Genomic DNA, 20,056 nt, shown 5'->3' with positions numbered 1-20,056 from the left:
CGTTTAGGAGACAGGGAGAAAGGAAAATGTTTATTAACTTGATAAAGTTGCTTCTCTTAAAGCAAAATATAGAAAAGACTTTTAAAATCATCAACTCCAGAAGACTTTGTGCCCAGAGACTAGCTTCAGACTGATCAAAGAATGTAATCAGTCCCAGTTGTTGTTAGATTGCTAAGAGTTCAATAAAGGGATAAATAGGATATTGGTGTATATGTCTGTGTGGAAGGGGATGCTTATCTCTAAAACCCAAATACATTCTGAGAAGAATTATCTAGAGTTACTGAAATCCCATCCCTCAGAGATAATAGGTTTGGGGTTTTTTTCTAAGGAAAAGGAAAAACACAATTAAAATATAGAAAATTACTTCTAAATTTTAACTTCAAGACAGGGTAAAATTTATCTCATTTATCTCATGCAAATTTTTCTAACAATAAATTATGTCAAAAATTGTCACCAAATCCCATTGTGTAATTATATTCTAGGAATTAACTGGGAAGAAAAGCAAATTGATCTCACCTCCTTATCTCTGCTATTTTAATGCTTACATCTACTTCCATTTTAATTAATTTTACTAATCCATTTAGTTAATGAATAAATAAATCAGTACCATAGAGACCAAACATCAGTTGCAGCAACGGTAGAGAACTCTTAATTCAGAAGTGACCCACAGTACCAAAGTGAACTTGTCAACAGAGCTTTGCTATTTTGTTAATATTCTAATTTCTGTCTTATTGTTCTTCATAGAGCAAAATGTTTCACAGTTAATCTCTATAGTACTTTTGTTTCTAAAGCTCTCTAAAAGACTTGCACTCTGCAATTGCCAAGTATTTTGAATATAAATTGATTTTATGCACTACACTGAAAACAAGTATTTTATTAATATAAATGGTTTCTTTATTTGTAGAATTACACAAAAATTATTTTGGAAGCAGCATGAGTCCTATCTGACAGTATTAGAATTTCATGCCTAAATCGAGTTGAACATTAATTTTATGAGATTTTGTTGCTGTTCTTTTAGGCAGTAGCATAAATGACTATAGCTGTAAGTATCTGGGGATTAGAAATATAGAACAAAAAAGCTTTGGGAAGCAAGGTGTTAGAGATGACAGAATGGTTCTGTGGAGATTGATAGAGTTTTCTTTCTTCCATTTATTATTCATAAAAATAATTAAGTTTAAGGACTTCACTCATTTACTTTGTGTTGATTGTTACTATACGAGTTGGTTTTTTTTCTTTTTTTTCCATAATTAACTCAGTTTAGTTGAGGAAATGCAAGATAGTTCAACATGTGGAGATCAATAAATGTAATTTATCATATACTTATTCACTGTTGGTGGCAACAGTGTTGGTGAATTGGTCAGCCCCTATGGAAATAAAGGTGTGATTCCTCAAAAAAAGTTGAAATTGGTCTATTATATGATCCAGATATACCTTTGGGCATATTCCCAAAGGACTCTATATCCTATTTTAGAGGTACTTGCTCATCCATGTTCATTGCTACTATATTTGTAATAATGACTTTGTTTTAAATTATATATGTAATACAGAAAATGTCAAGACATCCTGGAGACAGAACCCCTGGCACAGAAGAAAATTGTATGAACTTTTGAAAACTATAAACTTTCTGATATCTGTTTATCTTTGGTACTATCGATTTCTAGTCTTCCTGCACTGGGGACGTGGTTATAATCTTTAACTAGCATGGCCACAAGAAGAGCCTCAAGAGCCTTGGAGAATCCTGCGAATTCTAAGTTCTTGCGACACACTTTAATGCCACATACCACCCTTGTTTCTCGGGCAAGCTGTTATCATTCACAACTGTGTGTGCAGTCTGTGGTGATGGAGTTCACACTACCATCTCAATCAGCTGATTTACACAGTTTTCTCTCTAACACCTTCAGCAAAATGCTGCCTGGACTCTTTCCTGGTAATGAATAACAGCATGATTTTGCAACTGTGTGTTCTTTCTTTCAACACTGCCGGCTTCATATCCATTTCCTCTCTGCCAGCTGCTCTCCCTCTCTCTCCACAATCAGCATTTTGTGACATAAAAGATTCAGTAATGATGAATGCCCACTATCTTGTAGACTTTTTATATCCAATGCAGTTTTAAAGCAGATCTCCATTCTCCTTATTAAAATGTCTTCTCACCTCCTTAAAGACCAATTCTCTTCAAAACTGAGTATGATCTGATTTAAACTGTAAGACTCAGAAATGTATTGAAAGCCTGCATAACATCAGAGAAAAGAATGAAGATTGATGGGCAAATTTACCTATGTTTGTACCATTTAGCCCTTTACAAAAGAGTAAGGCAAAGCAAGAGAGAAGTGGACCACGTCAGCAGCTTCAAATGCTGGCCATTTCCTAGTATAGACTGAGAAGTGCTAAGTGTTGTAAAACTCAGCCTGCTGCCAGCCAAAATGGTTCCTTAAGTACAAAAATCATTACATACTATAATTCTCCAAATGCACCAATAATACGTAAAAGTCCCGATCCTTTTCCTTCCCCCCGTGTAAAAAGAATGGTGCACCTTATGTATTGAAGAAAATACAATGACATCTCTCTTTAGTATAAATGTAACTTCTATTCCTTGTGGCATGTTAACTAGACATGCTTATTTATCTTTCCTTCCAGCTAGGGCAGTGCTACAAAAAATTTGAAAAGGGGCAAAGGACATGAACTCAGGGCTATATGAAAATACCTTATTAAATCAGAACTTTTGAGATGTTTCTAAAACATAGAAGACATTTTATAATCATTGATGACAATGTTAGATTTAGGGAAAGAGCAGAACAGACTCCTTGGAGAAAAAAGAAAGAAAGAAAGAAAGAAAGAAACCTACAAAGAGAAGACATTGTTTTCGCTTGGCCCTTGATCCAAGCTATCCAAAATGTCTGCCTGGAGAACCAGTATGGTAGGGTAATACATAAACAAGAAAGTGCCACTTTACCAATAAACAGTTGGCTCCAAGGTCAATAGAGAGGTCAGAATGAGGACCACTGAATAGATGGGAAGCAAGTAGGACCCAAAGAGAAGCATATTAAAGTACTCTTATATCAGAAAATATGGAGAGAATTAGATATAGCCCCTACCAGAAAGTAAATTCACTCAAAAGGGTGCTCCTCAGCTAGCACACAGAGGCTGTCCCTGGGGTGCATCCTTGCCACCTGTCTGCTTTTCTAGTAAGAAGGGTGTTCAGGTTACCATTAATTGAGCCTCGGCCATGCGGACTTACAGTAAGAGAAAGGGGGTTAGATGTTAAAGACATGGAATACATGGTTCAGCTATGTGTTCTAATTTAAATGGTCCTCAAGATCCCAGTAATAGTAGCTATCCTTACAACATACCAACCTTCATTAAAGGGTATCCTTTACAAGCAAAATAATATCTAACCTGTGAGGCACCAACCAGAACAAAAAGTAGAAAGGTCAAAACTCAAGAAATGGTATATAGATATCAAAGTGTTGTCTCACAGGTTAAGCTAGGCATCATGCTCTCATCCTTAAATCTGCTCCTGACTCTTTCCAGTATTTCAATATCTTTTTATTGCCAGTGGTGTGGGTTCAGTATCCAAGGATGCAGAGGCAGACACAGAGGCAGAAAATGTTACCCCGTTTCAGAATCTAATCTTCAAAGTGATAAGCTTGGAAAACTATTTTTAAAAGCCATCATTTGGTACAACACACTAATTCACAAGGAGCTAGTGTAGGAAGCAGAATTCCAACTGATGTTCGGAAATTGGACAGACATGGCATTTTCATGACTAAGCATTCCTCTCTGATATAGAGATCCATATGGCAAATAGCACTATGTTAACCTTCATGCAGTCGGAATTGATCTTCCAGATAACACCTCCTGCAGTAAACATGCATATGAGCCTAAAGGAACCAGGCAAGGATTTTCACTGCTCATGCTGCATCAATGTAATCATTACTGACCAGTGTGCCTACAGTGCTATTAGTCTCTTTCTTTTCAGTAAATGCAAAAGCACCAGTTCAGAATAAAAGTGATAGAGACCTACCTCTAAGTCATAGGAAGACAGTGTCATAAATGGAGCAGTCTCTAAAAACTGCTCATACTGATGCCCCGTGTGCTTGGTAAGGGATTCTTAACTTCACCCCATCCTTTGAGAAGATCCACCTCTCTCTTCAATGAATTATGCAGTATTTTTGAAACCTTAATTTTGACATTTCCTTTTGGACTTCCCCACCCCTTGGAATGTATACTTTTCCCCTTAACAACTTTAAACTTTGTAATAGAGCTGTTGTACATATTTAGATGAAAAATCTGATATGAAGTTACCTTTTGGGTTTCTTAGTAATTATTCATTTAATTTGTGTGTGTGTGTGTGTGTGTGTGTGTGTGTGTGAGAGAGAGAGAGAGAGAGAGAGAGAGAGAGAGAGAGAGGCCTTTACATACATGTGGATGTCAAAAACAACTTTGAGTTGATTTTCTCTTGGGATCATATGGGTCCAAGTGGTTGAGCTTGGGCTCATTCTTGGGTCTTGGTTATAGAAGCATTTACCTACTAAACCATGGTGTCAGGCTTAAAGTTACCTTTTTTTAACCTTTGTATATTTCAGTTTAATTTTGTAATTTTAATGCAGTTGTGTGAGTAACATGTTACTAGCATGTTCTTCTCTCTTTCTTTTAAAGCACAAAACTTTGGCAACGTTTTTAGTCATTTTTGTAAGCTATCCTTGATTTTTGTCTTTGATTGCAAAAGCTCCTGAGTGGTTCCTGGGAGCCATATCACAGATAAACAAGAAGAATTTTATTGAGTCCTTCCTCTAATTCATTTGCCTCCTATAATACAAGGTGATTTTTAGCTGATTAAAATCAACACTCATATTTTATTCATGCTATCAGCATACTTTTATCATAATAAAATGTTCATTTGTCTATGCTACCATATGAAGTTATGATTTGGCAATGGTATGCCCTCACTCAGAAATGTCTCCTTAGGCAACTGGCTATTAATTTATGTGAAGCTACCTGCATACCAGTGGCACAGAAGAAAAATACCTGGCTAAATATGATTTTTTTTTGTTTTATGAAACAGGATTTGTGTGTGTGTGTGAGTGTGTGTGTGTGTGTGTGTGTGTGTGTGTGTGTGTGTGTGTGTGTGGTGTAGCCTTAGCTTTCAAGGAATTTGTTCTGTAGACCAGGCTGACCTCACTCATAGAGATCCTCCTGCCTCTGCCTCCCAAGTACGGAGATTAAAGGCATATGTACCATTGCCTGTCATCAATGTTTTCTTGAAAACATGGAAATGATGTCACATACATATCACAGTTTGGATCCTGACTAACAGCACAGTCTTGAAGTTTGATAAATCAGCAACCTTAGTTTCTCCAACGTAAAATGCCACAGATCCCCACTGTATCTGTTGCTTTTGTTAGCTAGAGATGGTGCCCACTTGTGAATATTTAAAATTGAAGCAGTATCACATTTTTCATATTTTTTTTAATTTTTAAGTTATCACTCAAAGATGTTTGTCACCCTTAATGTTTTAGATCCCCTTTTTACCTTCACATATAGGCCCTAACACCAATATGTGGATGAATAAGTATAGGAAAATTGCCTAAAGAGATGCCTAACTTCATATTGATAACATTGTAGTGCCTGTAACTGTGAAATGCAAAGGCACCGTACTTCTCTATGGTACTTTTATCAGGTAGCCAGACTGCCAGTTTGCAATGGTGAGGAGTTGGTGTGGACACAGCACTCTTCAAACAGAAACCATGTCTTTCTAAATCCATTCTTAGAAAATTTGTAATATGAACTGTGTCACACCAGTCTGTCACTGGTTATTGAGTGCCCCATATGGGGGAAGTTATTGTCCCAGTGAAAGCACAAGTTGACAAACCACAATCAGTTTTTTTAAAGTCAGTTACTGTTTCTTCAGAGATCAATGTGAGATCATGATTTAATTATATTACACACGAAATTTGTTCCTTCTTTTCCTTTTATCGAAAATAGACATTTTTCTCCCATATTGTATCCTGATTATGGTTTTTCCTCCCTCAGCCTCTCCCAGCTCCTCCCCACTTACCCTCCCATGCAGAGGTCATCCCATCTGTGAGTTCATATGAGCTTTACTCGTGTTGATTCAGAGGGCCTGTTTTCCCTGGTGTCTACCATCTTCCCTGGCTCTAACAATCTTTCCACCTCCCTTTGAATGCAGAGGGGAGAGATTTGATGGAGTCATCATATTTAGGGCTGAGTGTCCCAAGGTCTCCCACATTCTGTGTAATGTCTCTGTGTTTGTTCCTATCTGCTGCAGAAGAAGCCTCTTTAATGGCGACTGATCTATGAGTATAGCAGAATGTCATTAAGAATCATTCTATTGCTTTTTTTTATGGTCTCTGGGCTATCCAGTTTCTGGTTCTTGGTCACCAGGCAGTGGTGGATATGAGTTGCATCTCTGGGAGTGGGCCTCAATGCAAATGAGGCATTGTTTGGTTATTCCCACAAGCTTTGTTGCAGGGCATCAAGGGCATTAAAGCCTTTGTGGCTCAGATGGTGGTAAAGTTTCACCTTTGGTAGTATACAGAGTACTTTCCTGTACCACGGACATGTGAGGGTGGGGGGTGAAGGCACTCTGTAGGCACCAATTGGACTTCTCCAAATTCAATGAGTTGTGTAAATGTTGTCTTCAGCAATGGCCCCTTGCCATCAGTTTGTGGAGAGCAATCAGTAGTCTTATCAACTTCCTGGATTGTTTTGGGTCTCCCATTTGACTCCTTTGACTGACAACTCAATTAGATTTAACCCATTCCCAGTACTGGAAACTTTTGGTGACAAGAGATGCCTAGTTTGGGCTCTGTCTCCCCCGCTATTTGGTGAATTCATAGAGATTGCCTTCATATATGCATATATTTAAAGAAACTTCTACTGTATTAGGTTTCTATACAACCCCTCAATTGTCCCATAATTTTAGCTCTCCCCCATATTCCCTGCCTTGTGTCCCTCTTTCTTCTACTTTCCTCCCCTCTCCGGAAGTCTTCCCCTTATTGGATCCTCATGTTCAAGTCTCTTCACATCTGTCCATACCTATTTATTCTGCTTCCTTTTCCTAAGGAAATTTATCTGCCCCCCTGTCCAGTCCCTTATTCTGTATTTATCCTCTGTGCATCTATGGATTGTGGGTTATTTATTTAACAGCTAATATCCACGTAGACGCAAATACATATCACATTTGTCTTTCTATGTCAAGGTTACCACATTCAGGATTTTTTTCTCGTTCCACCCATTTACCTGTGAATTTTATGATTTAATTTTTTAACAGCTGAGTAATATTCCATTGTTAAAATATATATCATGTTTTCTTTATCCATTCATTGATTTGGGGGTATCTAAGTTCATCCCAGATTCTAGCTGTTATGAATAGAGCAATAGTGAACATGGTTGAGAAATGTCTCTGTGGTGGGATGAAGCATTCTTTGAGTATATGCCCAAGAGTGAAGTATCTGGATAGATTCACATTTTTTCCTGAGAAACTGCCACATTGATTACCACAGTGGCTGTATATGTTTACACTCCTTTCTCCATCACTGGTGTGAGCTGGTACTAGTTTTATTGATCTTAACCATTCTTATAGGTATTAGATGAAATCTCAAAGTAGTTTTGATTTGCATTTTCCTGGTGACTAACAATGCTGAACATTTAAGTGTTTCTCAGCCATTTGAGTTTCCTCTGTTGAGATGTGCACCCCAATTTTTTATTGTTTTCTTCATATCTACTTTTATGTGTTCTTTATATGTTTTAGATATCTGCCCTCTGTCTGATGTGTACTTTTAAAACTTTTTTGCATTCTTTAGGCTGCTGTTATATCTGAATGACAGTGTCCTTTACCATGCGGAAGCTCCTCAGTTTCATGAGGTCTCGTTTATTAATTGTTGACCTTAATGCCTGTGCTAATGTTGTTCTGTCCAGAAAGTCTTTTCCTATGCCAATGAGTTCAAGGTTGTTCTTGATTTTCTCTTCTACCAGGTTTAATATGTCTGACCTTATGTTGAAGTCTTCCATCCATTTGGAGTGCACTTTGGTATAGGTGATAAGTATGGATCTATTTGTATTCTTCTATAAACAGTCATATCATTTGAGCAGTAAGACTTGTTAAAGATGCTTTTTTTAGTGTCTATTTCTAAATTCCTTTCAAAAATCAGGTATCTAGAAATATGTAGATTTATGTCTGGATCTTCAGTTTGGTTCCATTGATCAACATGTTTGTTTTTGTGCCACTACCATGTTGGTTTTATTACTATAGCTCTGTAGTACAATTTGAGGTTCCAGCCATTCTTTTATTATTCAGGATTATTTTAGCTATCCTGAGTGTTTCGTTTTCTCATATGGAGCTAGAGATCCTTTCAAGATTTATTTAAAATTGTGTTACAATGTTTATGGGAATTACAGGGAATATGTGTATTGCTTTTAGTAGAATGGCCATTTTTACTATGTTAATCCTACTGATCCATGAGCATAGGCAATTGACCCAAATTTGCTCATTTTAAATATATCTTTTATTTGTTCTTTGACAATTTCAAATATGTCTGTAACATATCTTGACCCAACCATTATTTTAAAACCACTTTCTGAAAGTGACGTGGTCGCAGATTGTCAAGAGGAAGAAGGCATGAGAATCTTTGTGGATGAGTTTCAAACTTCATGAAAGCTTGACTCATTGCAGAGATAGAATAAAAATTGCTTCTTATTCAGAAACAAAAGCAAGTGAAGCAAGAGAAGGGGGAGGAAGAGAAGAGAGAGTGCTGCCTAAGAAGTGCTTGAGGGTTATGTCCCTAGTGGTTACCAGTATCTGCTCCTAGAATGTTTTCCCCAATTTAACTCCCTGATTCGATTCTAAGTTGTTCCTGGTAGATAAAATGGAGCTGAACACTTCCCTATTACATGTCTTCACTAATAATGAGCATGTTAATAGGTAGACCATTGAAGTTAAATATTAAGTATCAAAGTCAACCTTTCTCTAAAAGCATTGAGAGAATAGCATTTAAGTTAAAGGAAATTAGTCTCAAATCAGTGTTCATATATTTCACATTAACTCAGTTCTTACCCTTTTAGCACCTGGGTTGTACGACATTAAGCTTTACCCTAATTTATGAACTAAATGTATGGAACAGGTTCTAAATAAGAAATGTGACTATCTCTCATATCAGCTAAGCATCTGAAGCTAAAGGTCTGATGTACACACAAGTATAGAGCATTAGAAAGAAACCAAATTACCAAAACATAGTAGAAAATAAGCTTACAAAAAGGCAGATGGTTGGCCAGGCAATGGTAGTGCACGCCTTTAATCTCAGCACTTGAGAGGCAGAGGCAGACAGATCTCTGTGATTTGGGGGCCAGCCTGGTTTACAGAGCAATATCCAGGACAAGACTACACAGAGAAACCTTGTCTCCGAATAAAGGGGGATGGCTTATGTGAGCAACACAAATTTGAACTTAGTAACTTTTTTTTTTCTTCTTTACATTGAGGAGGTCACAAGGGAGGCAGATGAACCTGGGAAGACAGAGAAATGAATGTGATTGGGGTGCATTGTGTGAAACCCCCAATAATCAATAAAATATTATATTGTGGGGAAAAAAGAAAGAAAAACCAAAGCAGATTTTTGTATTGTTATTGTGGGGAGCAGATTGAGAGCGTTTATATACACTGCCCCCTGGCTGCAAGAAATAGTAGCACATAAACTGCAAAACAGTAGCACATCAACTGGGCTGAGCCTTGACAAACATGATTGCCTCATTTGTGGCCAATCTCACGGTGAGAAGTGGTTACTGAGACAACTCACCATCAAGGTTCAGGTCGTAGTTACTACTCACCTCGGACTCTGCCAGCCATAAAGTCTCAGCTTTTCGTCACTGGTTTCTCTCCCAATCCCAACAGATCCAGGTCCCAGAGTAACTATAGTACCAAACAGTAGAGAAGGTGTTGGTTTCTGTGGATATCTTCACTATTAAAGTTAGAAAGAAAAAAAAAGGTCCCAGAAACCAAAACAAACAACAAACAAAAACAAAAAATAGGAAACTTCCTTTTATACAACAACATGGTCAAATTGTGTTATACAGTCTCAAAGCAACCATTGGTAAAATGAACCAAGTTGTCGTGACTAACATATAAACTAAGAAGATTTGCCTGTGAGGTGTGATGGGGTTATCTCCCAGGACCACAGTTATCCAGGAACAATGACAAGCCAATGAGGTTGTTTTAAATTGAAGGGAAGGCATGGGTTATTTTGTAGATTGTAGATGCTGTTTATGTTTTATGCTCACAAAAATCCACTGACACATAACAGAAGCTAGCATTTGGGAAGAAGGAAGCAAAATTGCTACCTTTCATAATTCCTAGCTGAGATGTTTAGCATACAGACTTAAACCATGCTAAGCATGGGATTTCTTTGTGGCATTCACAATAATTTTCTATGCGATGTATCTTCTCAGAAGAGTCACCCCCAATAATTTCTCTAGGCAATAACTAAATAGGAACATTTCTTTCTCATCAGGTCTGAAAGGCATTTATTACATTTCTTTTTATTCAGTACAGGGTGAGACCTAGCCAAAGCACATCGTATCATATTGGACACATTATACGTACACAATTTATTCAGTCAGTCAACGTTTATTTACTTACTAGTAAGAAAATTTCAGGGCCTATGGAACTAGCCCAGTTTCGTGCAAACCTTAGTTCTATCGTTTAGCAGCTGTGCAACCTTTTGCAAGTCTTCTCTTCCTTACACATAAATGATAACCCCTGATTAAATGAACTTTGTTTGTAAATGCCAGGTAAGTTTATAGGCTCAAAATGCTTTTTAAAATTCCTGAATATCACATCTTAGCAAGTATTGCATACCTTTGTTTACTAATATATTATCTCAAGCTGGAAGACCGACACATTTTTCCAGCCATTGAAGCTACCACAATTGGAGCTATGGATTGATTTTCAAGCTTTGCTTCACTGTGTGGCGAAACAATGACTGAACAGTGTGAAGAAAGGGGGCTTTGTGCTACAAGCTTAGATTTTTCTCTCAAGTGCCAGCAGCTCAGAAACAGTGAGAGTTCAGAGCCCAGCTTCAACAAAGCAAGGGAGAATGGGAATTCCAAACCATTTATCTGGAGTTTCTATAGACAGCATTTTGAGAGCCAATTGGCTTGAACTAAGTAGCCCATGCTTCTTCGGAAACTGTCGATGCACCTAGTTTTTTCTTCCCATATGAAAGGGAAGGAGTAGCTTCAATTAATATCATGCTTTAGAGCATATAAAATTGATCAGTGGAAGATGTCAACTCCAAAAGAAATAGTGAACAACAACAGCAAAGAAATAAAATCACAGCCATCACCAACAATAAGGTAAACACAAATTTAGAAGTCAGTCTATGTTGTTTTTACTTTTCTCTGGGATTTTCTTGTTCATCTTGCTATGAAATATAAGGAAAGAGAAAAAAGGGAAGGAGAAAGGGAGGGAGGAAAAGTTTCAACTTTGTCATTTTTATACTTGAAGTATAAAGATACTTGAAGTCTAATACATTTGAAAAGTTATCCCTTTTTGACTGTAACCTTTCTGTCTAGCTGAAATCTTGGGAGACCCATTAAAAAGCATAAATGTTCTCCAGGGTGGACTGGCAGTTGAAAAACAAGTGTGGGTTTTGTAGCTGAAGTAATAAAATATTTTCTTAAAATAGAAATGGGTGCAAAATTAGCATTGTTAATTTTATGAATTCGTTATCAGATGCTTTCAGAAACAGCTCTAATGTCACATGATTTCAGAGAGTTGTGTCCTTAGTGTAGGGGACTCAAGGTTTATAAAAGATTTCTTGATTTTTTTTGTCATTATTATAATTACTGAATATTTCATTTTTGGCTTGGATACTTGGTTTTATTCTATTATTTCAGTTTTTATTCTACGTTTTTGAGAGAAAAACTAATGTAGCAATGAATTGAATTTTTATTTAAATGAATACCTATAAAAATTTATGCTGATTAAAATTACCAAATATAATTGAGGGAAAGAGAAACTATGCTTGCTCACATTTTTTATAAAGTTTATCACCTTATAATATGTAAAAATAATGTTCATTTTTCATCTCATGGTTTTGGCTCTAAGAAACTATTAATTATAAAATTCACTATCATTTTATAGTCCCTTGCCAGAAATGATTGCAAAGTAAATTATGCCAAAATAAATTCATAGCGTTGAACTATATGTTTATCAAAAGATCTCATTTCTTTAGCTATACTTAACTTTGTGGCAATCTTGTTAACACAGTAAAGGGAAGAAAGAATCTCCCAAGGGTGGCTAGGCAGGCTCCACCCCCTGTGCCCTAGGCTCCACCCCCTGTGGCACCCAGCCACTCCCCTGTACCTCAGGCTCCGCCCCAGTGGAGACCCGCAAAGCCTCCTGGGAAGGCTGCCTCTGAGCTGGTGGTTAGGCTGTCTGCAGTGGGCCTGAGGCCTACTTGAGAAGAGGCGGATTAAGATGGCTGTACGGATGATGCAGAGAGTGCAGGCGGTTCACCTGGAATCGGATGCTTTCCTGGTTTGTCTCAATCATGCTCTGAGCACAGAGAAGGAGGAGGTGATGGGTCTGTGTATAGGGCAGTTGAATGATCACGGGAGGAGTGACTCCAAGCTTGCATACGCTGAAGATGAAATGTCCACAGTTGCGAAAAAGATGGATGCCGTCAGAATTGTTCACATTCATTCTGTTATCATCTTGCGACGTTCTGACAAGACAAAGGACCGGGTAGAAATTTCTCCGGAGCAACTGTCTGCAGCCTCGATAGAGGCAGAAAGGTTAGCGGAGCAAACAGGTCGTCCCATGAGAGTTGTTGGCTGGTACCACTCCCACCCTCATATAACCGTTTGGCCTTCTCATGTCGACGTCCGTACACAAGCCATGTACCAGATGATGGATCAAAGCTTTGTAGGACTGATTTTTGCTTGTTTCATAGAAGACAAACCCACAAATATTGGCCGTGTACTCTATACTTGCTTCCAGTCTGTACAAGCATCAAAGAGTTCGGAATATGAGAGACTTGAAATCCCAATCCATATTGTACCTCATACCACCATTGGGACAGTATGCCTCAGGTCAGCAGTAGAGCTGCCGGGGATCCTATGTCAGGAAGAACAAGATGCTTATAGGAGGATTCATGGCCTTACACATCTGGACTCAGTAGCCAAGATCCATAATGGCTCTGTATTCACCAAGCATCTGTGCAGTCAGATGTCCGCGGTCTGTGGGCCTCTCCTACAGTGGTTGGAAGACAGACTGGAGCAGAACCAGCAGCGTTTGCAGGAGTTGGAACAAGAAAAGGAAGACCTTATGGAAGAGCTGTCTTCCCTAGAATAAAGCAGGAGAACAAAAATGGGCAGATGTAAATACTTGGCATACAATTTATAAACTAATTCATTTCGACTAATTTTAATGAAGTACAAAGGTGATCCAAGGAAGAAAAGACATGCATGGACTTTGGCTAACCCTCTACAGGCCGACAAAATAAATTCTAACAGTACGTCAAAATGTTTCATGGATTTAAAATAAGATGGGAACCCTAGAAAAAAATCATTTTAGAAAAATCTTCAGGAGACAACTTTGTTTTTTAAGTTTTTAAGTTAACTTTTAAAGTTGTTTAAACTTTCATCCAAATGCATAATCCAGAAGAAAACAAAGTAGATATAGTGGACTTTACCAAAATTAAAACAACTTTATTTGTTTAAAAAAAAAAAAGAAAAGTAATAACGCAAGAACTTACTTGTATTATCTAATAACTATGGAAAGTATAAAATCAATACTCAAAAATAAAAAAAATCAAATAGGAAATGAGAAGACATAAATAGACATTTTCAACAAAGATGTATAGATGGCAGGTATGTGATGGAAATATGTAGAACTTCTTAAGTCATTGAGGATTTCAAATTAAAACTAGAATGTGATGTGTACTTGACAAGATTGCTAAAGAGATAATAGTAAAAATACCAAATACTGTTAAGGACACAAACTATATTTCTCTTACAGCAATGACAGAGATGTGGAATACAAGTACTCTGCAGAAGAATTTGGAAATCTTGGATAAAGTTAAATATATTAACATACAACCCAGCAGTTGTACCGTCATGGCACAGAAACCTTGATGAGATTTTTGATAGCAGCTTTATTTGAGTTAGCCTCAGATTACAAACAATCCAAATATTTCAGAATGGGTAGATAAACTATTTCTACCCTGGAATATTACTCTGTGGTAAAAAGGGACAGACCACTAGTATGGGTAACTTAGATGAGCTTTGGGATACTATAGTAAGTGGGGAGGCGGGGTAATCTCAAAGGTTACTTGTTTACCGTTGCATTTTGATAGTATTGTTGAAATGTCAGAACTTTGGAGAGAAATAACAGAGAAATGATTTTGAGGGTTCAGGACTGTATAATATTTAGTATATGTGTTACTGTTATGCATTACATTATGGAATAAGAGTTCATTTGGGCTGATAAAGTAGTTTTATATCTTGCTTCTACTGTTTAGTACATAAAACTGTTCCTGTGCTAATATTTTATAGATTTTTATACACAAAAACTTAATTCATTTAAGATCTAGTGGCAGCGAATATTGCATCACCTATCATGTTGGTTCTGAAGTTCTACAGTTGTGGGAGATCTTAATAAAGGGGACATGGGGTTTTTGTACTTTCTTATAAATTCTGGTAAGTTTATTATTATTGCAAAATAAAAATGTATATATACAACTTTTTAAAAAAAGAGTGTCAGGATAAAGTGTTTTAGTGACTACGGCCTCTGAAAGCCTTCACTCTGCTTGAGTCTCATTCTGCTGCCCTTGGTGGCCCATGCTGACAAGGCTTCAGATAGCAAACAGGATTCATTTACCTTTGCCTAGATTCCCCTGAAATGATTCGTGAGATGAACCATTGCTGAGAATAACAACCGTCTTGAGCATCCCCAGGCAAACAGCAGCTTATCCTGACAGAAAGTGAAAGCGAGATGCCTTTTAAAAAATCTAAGAATACTCCCACTCCAGACACAGGGTAGTGTGAAAATATATATTGTAAGAGAATGCATCTGTCGAGTGTGCAGTCTGTCACTCAGCGTTGTTTTTTGGGTTTTTTTGTTTTTTTGTTTTTTTTTTATGCTATGTAAAAGGAGCCCCACAGCACTCAGTATGGTCAGGTAGCAGTCTTTCACATACATCAGTTAGGGACAAAAATGTGAACTTAGTAACATAATTTACCAGGTTTGTATACAAATTGTTCTGGGAACTAACAAGCCTAGGGAACTCAGACATTCAGTTTTATTTCTTGTTTTGCTTTCTGGATCCCGTGAAGTAGATATGAAGATAACCCTATGGATTAGCCTTTGGATAATTTCTACAGGAATTCAAAGGTATCTAAAAGGATCACACCATAATCATGTGGGAACATAGAAACTGCTGCTGAATGCCGCAACCTTTTTATATAGTTCCTCATGTTGTGGTGCCCCCACCATCAAATTACTTTCATTGCTATGTTATACATATAATTTTGCTACTGTTCTGACTCATAATGTTTGAACCATAATCATCTGGATTTTTTGGTCTCGAGCAACCCCCTTGAAAGGGTTTCTTTACCCTCCAAAGGACTATAGCAGCTCTGGGGGAGATATCTGTGTCTGGAATCCTGGCTCTGCAAAGCAAACGTGTTCATTCTTATCTATATGCTCTGGACACATCAGAGATTTCATAACTTGCATACCTAGATAAGAGTTTTATTGGCCTGATTACATTTTTTATTCATTATTTTTTATTTTAGATGCATATTGTATTCTAATGAGAGAAAGGCTGTATATTTGGGTGGATGGGAAACTTGGGAGGGTCTGGGAAGAGTTGGGGAAGAGAATATACTATATGAAAATCTGTTTTTAATTAAAAATAATTTTAAAAGACGCCTTAGCAGATTACAAATACTTACCTCCAAACCTGAAATCCTGAGTTCAATCCCCAGGGCTCACATGATACAAATAAAGAATAAAGTACTGCACATTGCCCTGCCCTCTTAACTTCTGTATACATATATTATGGCATGTGTGCCAACATACATCATTCATGTACACACACACCTGCACACATATAACTACATACATATATACATTTTCAAATAAGTAATGTGGAGATAATGAACCTTCCTACCCCAAAGCTTATTGTAAGAATTATGGAAATACATATATAGTACAGTTAGAATATTGCTTGGTGCATGGCAGAAGATTTATGTTTGTATATTGTTTGTTGGCTGCAGAGCTGTGCGGGTTCAGGTCCTCCTCCTTTCCTTAACCCTGCTATGACTATGACCATATGGCCTCTACATAGGCCTTTCCCATGATCAAAGCCTGTGAAGGGACAGCTGTACTGGGAAGATGCTACTCATGGGCAGACACTGGGATTTCCGTCTTGACCTCACCTTATGTTCACCGCCTACAGGTCTAGGGTCAGGTGTAGCTTTCTTCACAGAAAGTAGAGTTAAGATAAAACCAAGGAAAGTGGGAAGTACAGCAAAAATACGCACATTAAACACATGAGGCAGCTTGTAAGTAAACCAAAAAAAAAAAAAAAGACACTTTTTTGACACAGGATCATTTCTTTTTTGTATGCTGTATGGGAACTCAATGTTTTCTAGTATTTTGATCTTTCAATTTAACCCTTTTATTGTATCAGTCACTGGAAACCAGCCACCAACCACCATAACATAGCCCTGTAATGTCTTGCTTCCTCCTTACATCTCCCAAGAAAATGTATTTATCTGAATTGCAGAGAAGATACACCTTGAGGCTGACATCAGACACCTGCAAACTTCAGGGAGAGTTTGCTATTCTGCTAAGCTTCATGTTCTGCCTAATATCCTCTGGCAAGCGAAGAATTTAAATGAAAATGACAGCAGTAGTTCATTGTTTTTCCAAGTTCTTTCCCAGTGAATGTGATCATATGTCCTGGGAACCTTACCTGGCTTTGACACTTGTGGTAGGGTTAGAGTGGCCTTTAGGGACAAGAGGTTGACAGACTAGCTCCTCTTAGCCAGGTCCAGTTCATGGAAGAAGTATTTGGCTATGACTGTCAGCAATTTGTGCTTGCTGAACATCATATACAGAAAGGGTGGAGGCTCCATACCGAACCTGGCGGTTGAAATAGGGCCAAGAAGGATGCTTGTGGCAGCTACATTGGCTTTATACCTGCTCTGTGGTAGATGGGGGACACTCATGAAGTGCAGAGCCCAGAGTTCTGTCCTCTTCCTCTAATACAAAAACATTTCTTCAATCTCCAGGACTATTTTTAATGATTATGCTAAATATAACTTAGCTTGGGGGGGGGTCTTACGAATCATAATACTTTCTTTGGTAATATTTCTGATAATTCTTCACCTTTTGTTTGACCTTGAAGTTTTCTGTTCTTTTATTACAAATTGCAATGTTTAAATAGAGGTGGAGATGGAGATTTCTGTTCAAGTCATGCAGTATAATAAAATATCTCAATATGTAATATAAGAAATATATATAAAGTTTTAGATCTAGAGCTAGACATAACTAAAATCTTTAAACAAATAAAAATGAGGGAACAAGAGGTTGTCATAACAACAACAATCCTGATTTCCCACAAGTTACACCACAAAAAAAAAAAAATGAACCTTTATGAGACTTTACTATTTTGTCTACACTGTATTTCAGTCAGTGGCCATTTTATGTATTCTTTTGCTGAAAATTTTGCCTCACTGTTTTTCCTTGAGATTTAGTTTGTGCTTGAACGTGTTTCCAATCCAGCATTAGAATGCTAAACTCATATTGTTGGATTCAGCCCTCATAAGAACAAACAATTTTAACAGATTGTTTTTATAATTTAAAATACCTCAGATTTATACCATATTAAGAACATAAACACATAGGAGGTAAAACTTCTACCAGAAGTTTGACATTGACTCTGTCTTTCTAGCTTCTTTAATATGAAAGCCCTTTATTTACAAACAATGTATAATCTGTGTAATGTTTCATCGCTTATATTTAGCAACTAATATTCCCATGTGCTTTCAAGTTTGAAGCTTTTTAAGACAAGGTTAAATACTATTATTTTATAAATTGCCACAATTATTTGACTCTGATGGGTAATTTTTGATATTAAAGTTCCTATAAATGTCTTTATATTAGAATGCATATCAGCAATTAATACTTTATCAGTGATTCCTAGAATAAGGATGAACCCTTTCACATATTTTGATATGCTCTGTTATCTTGGGTCTATAGAGCATGTTCCAGTTCTGCCCTTCCTCACAATTGCCCAGCTCCTTGTATGCTGACCTTTGCTATTGATATTTAGCCAAAATGCTAGGTAAATATGTCCTTGTTAATTTTCAGTATTTTATTATAAAGAAGGAATTGATCAGGCTATCTTTTCTTATCTTTAAGCAAAGACTTTAAGTTTATATCCTACAATAGTTTTTTTCAATATGCTAAAATTTTGTTCTCCCAAGCTAAATGACTGTGCATATAAAATTATGCAATCTGTTTCCTGTTATTTAGATAACATGTGCTTCTCATTCAATGATAAATAGATTTAAGAGAAAATTATAAATACACCAGTACTGAGTACTTAAATGGTACTGTAATGTTTGGCTAGCTGAAGAGACCTAGATCAGGGGACGTTCGTGTAGGACATATGGCTTACATAGAAGAGACACATAACTGTTTCCTTATATATTTTTTTATTGAAAATAATTTTTCATACATTATTGCTTCATCTTCTCCCAGATAATACCAACCTCCTCATGCATCCAGATATATGCCTTCTTTCTCCCCTTTCTTTAGAAAACAAAAACAAATAGGCAAATAGGCAAATAAAAAGAAGACAAAACAAGCAAACTAAGACAGACAGAAAGAAAGGGAGAGAGGGAGGGAGGAGAGGACAGAGGGAGGAAGGGGAGGAGGGTGCTTGACTTAGGTTGTCTCCAAATTAATACTGTTTTTGAAGGTGTGAAGGAGTCATGAAGAGCAGCTGAGGGCTGGCGTTGTGAGAAGCCACAAGTGAAGGTTCTACCTCAGTAGCAGTGGAAAGCCCAGGAATGAAGGGTCCATTGGGAGAAGGTGGGGCAGGGTACCTACAGCAGAAGACTTGAGAATTTTGCAGACAGCAGCAGAGCTGGCTTCAGCCATGAGTCTAGTTGTGGGTGCTATGGCAAGGCCTTTGGAACCGAAAAGACTGTGAGGGAATGGCAGACATTAGACACTAAGTTATTTGTACTGTTAGAGTTCATTTTTCTTTGTCTAGCTTGTGACTCTGTCTTGGTTCTTTCCTCTTGGAATAAGAAAGTATTTTACTTATTTTGATTTTGTAGGAGCCCATCGTTGAGAGAAGTTTTTAAAGAGACTTTGGATTCTTAAATTGACTTTGGATTTTAAAGAAATTAATGTTCTAAAATATTCAAATTTGCAAAACCTGGGAGTTTTACATTCTTAATATTTTTTATATTGTGATGATTATTAATGTGATATTTGAGGGATAACAAAAAAAGAAAAAGTTGTTGTTAGCTGGTATTGTATTGGTCTGTCAAGCTGACAAAGGATCAATTGTGCTGGCTAGTTTTTATGTCAACTTGACACAAGCTAGTCATCTGAAAGGAGGAATCCTCAATTGAGAGAACATCTCCATAAGATCCAGCTGTAGGATCCAAGATATAGGGCATTTTCTATCAGTGATTAATATGGGAGGGTTTAGCCCTCTGTAGGTGGGGACACCCCTGGACTGATGGTCCTGGGTGCTCTAAGATATCAAGTTAAGCGAGCCATGAAGAACAAGGCAGTAAACATTCTTCCCCCCACACTCGTGACCTCTGCATCACTTCCTGCCTCTGGGTTCCTGCCCTCAACTTCCTTCAGTGATGGACTCTGATATGGAAGCATAAGTACAAGAAACCCTTTCCTCACCGAGTTGCTGCTGGTCATAGTTTGATCACAGCAATAGTCACCCTGAGTAAGACAGAGAGCAAGTTTATTTCTTCCCATATAAGTTTCCAAAATTTG

General features: G+C 37.3%; 2 protein-coding genes across 5 annotated transcripts in view; both read left to right on the top strand.

Moving 5' to 3' along the window:
• Positions 1-20,056, top strand: part of Syt1 (synaptotagmin 1) — a 525,848-nt gene that overhangs the window by 305,331 nt on the left and 200,461 nt on the right. The window contains exon 1 of one of the 4 annotated variants that reach the window (XM_031349255.1): positions 11,179-11,364. The exons of 2 other annotated variants lie outside the window; for them this stretch is intronic. Coding sequence is in view for 1 of the 2 variants with exons in the window: in XM_031349252.1 (XP_031205112.1) it covers positions 13,878-13,884 (7 nt within the window). In the remaining variant the exon portion in view is untranslated. Of the gene's footprint in view, positions 1-11,178; positions 11,365-13,770; positions 13,885-20,056 lie in introns of those variants that run through there. One more of the 4 variants, XM_031349252.1, reaches the window with a different exon arrangement.
• Positions 12,407-13,703, top strand: LOC116075839 (lys-63-specific deubiquitinase BRCC36-like). Its single transcript, XM_031349257.1, has one exon. The coding sequence runs from the start codon at positions 12,491-12,493 to the stop codon at positions 13,364-13,366; it is 876 nt and encodes a 291-aa protein (XP_031205117.1). The 5' UTR covers positions 12,407-12,490; the 3' UTR covers positions 13,367-13,703.

Source organism: Mastomys coucha, unplaced genomic scaffold (assembly GCF_008632895.1).
Source record: "Mastomys coucha isolate ucsf_1 unplaced genomic scaffold, UCSF_Mcou_1 pScaffold4, whole genome shotgun sequence".
Lineage (NCBI taxonomy): Eukaryota > Metazoa > Chordata > Mammalia > Rodentia > Muridae > Mastomys > Mastomys coucha.
This window is presented reverse-complemented; position numbering and strand designations above follow the sequence as displayed.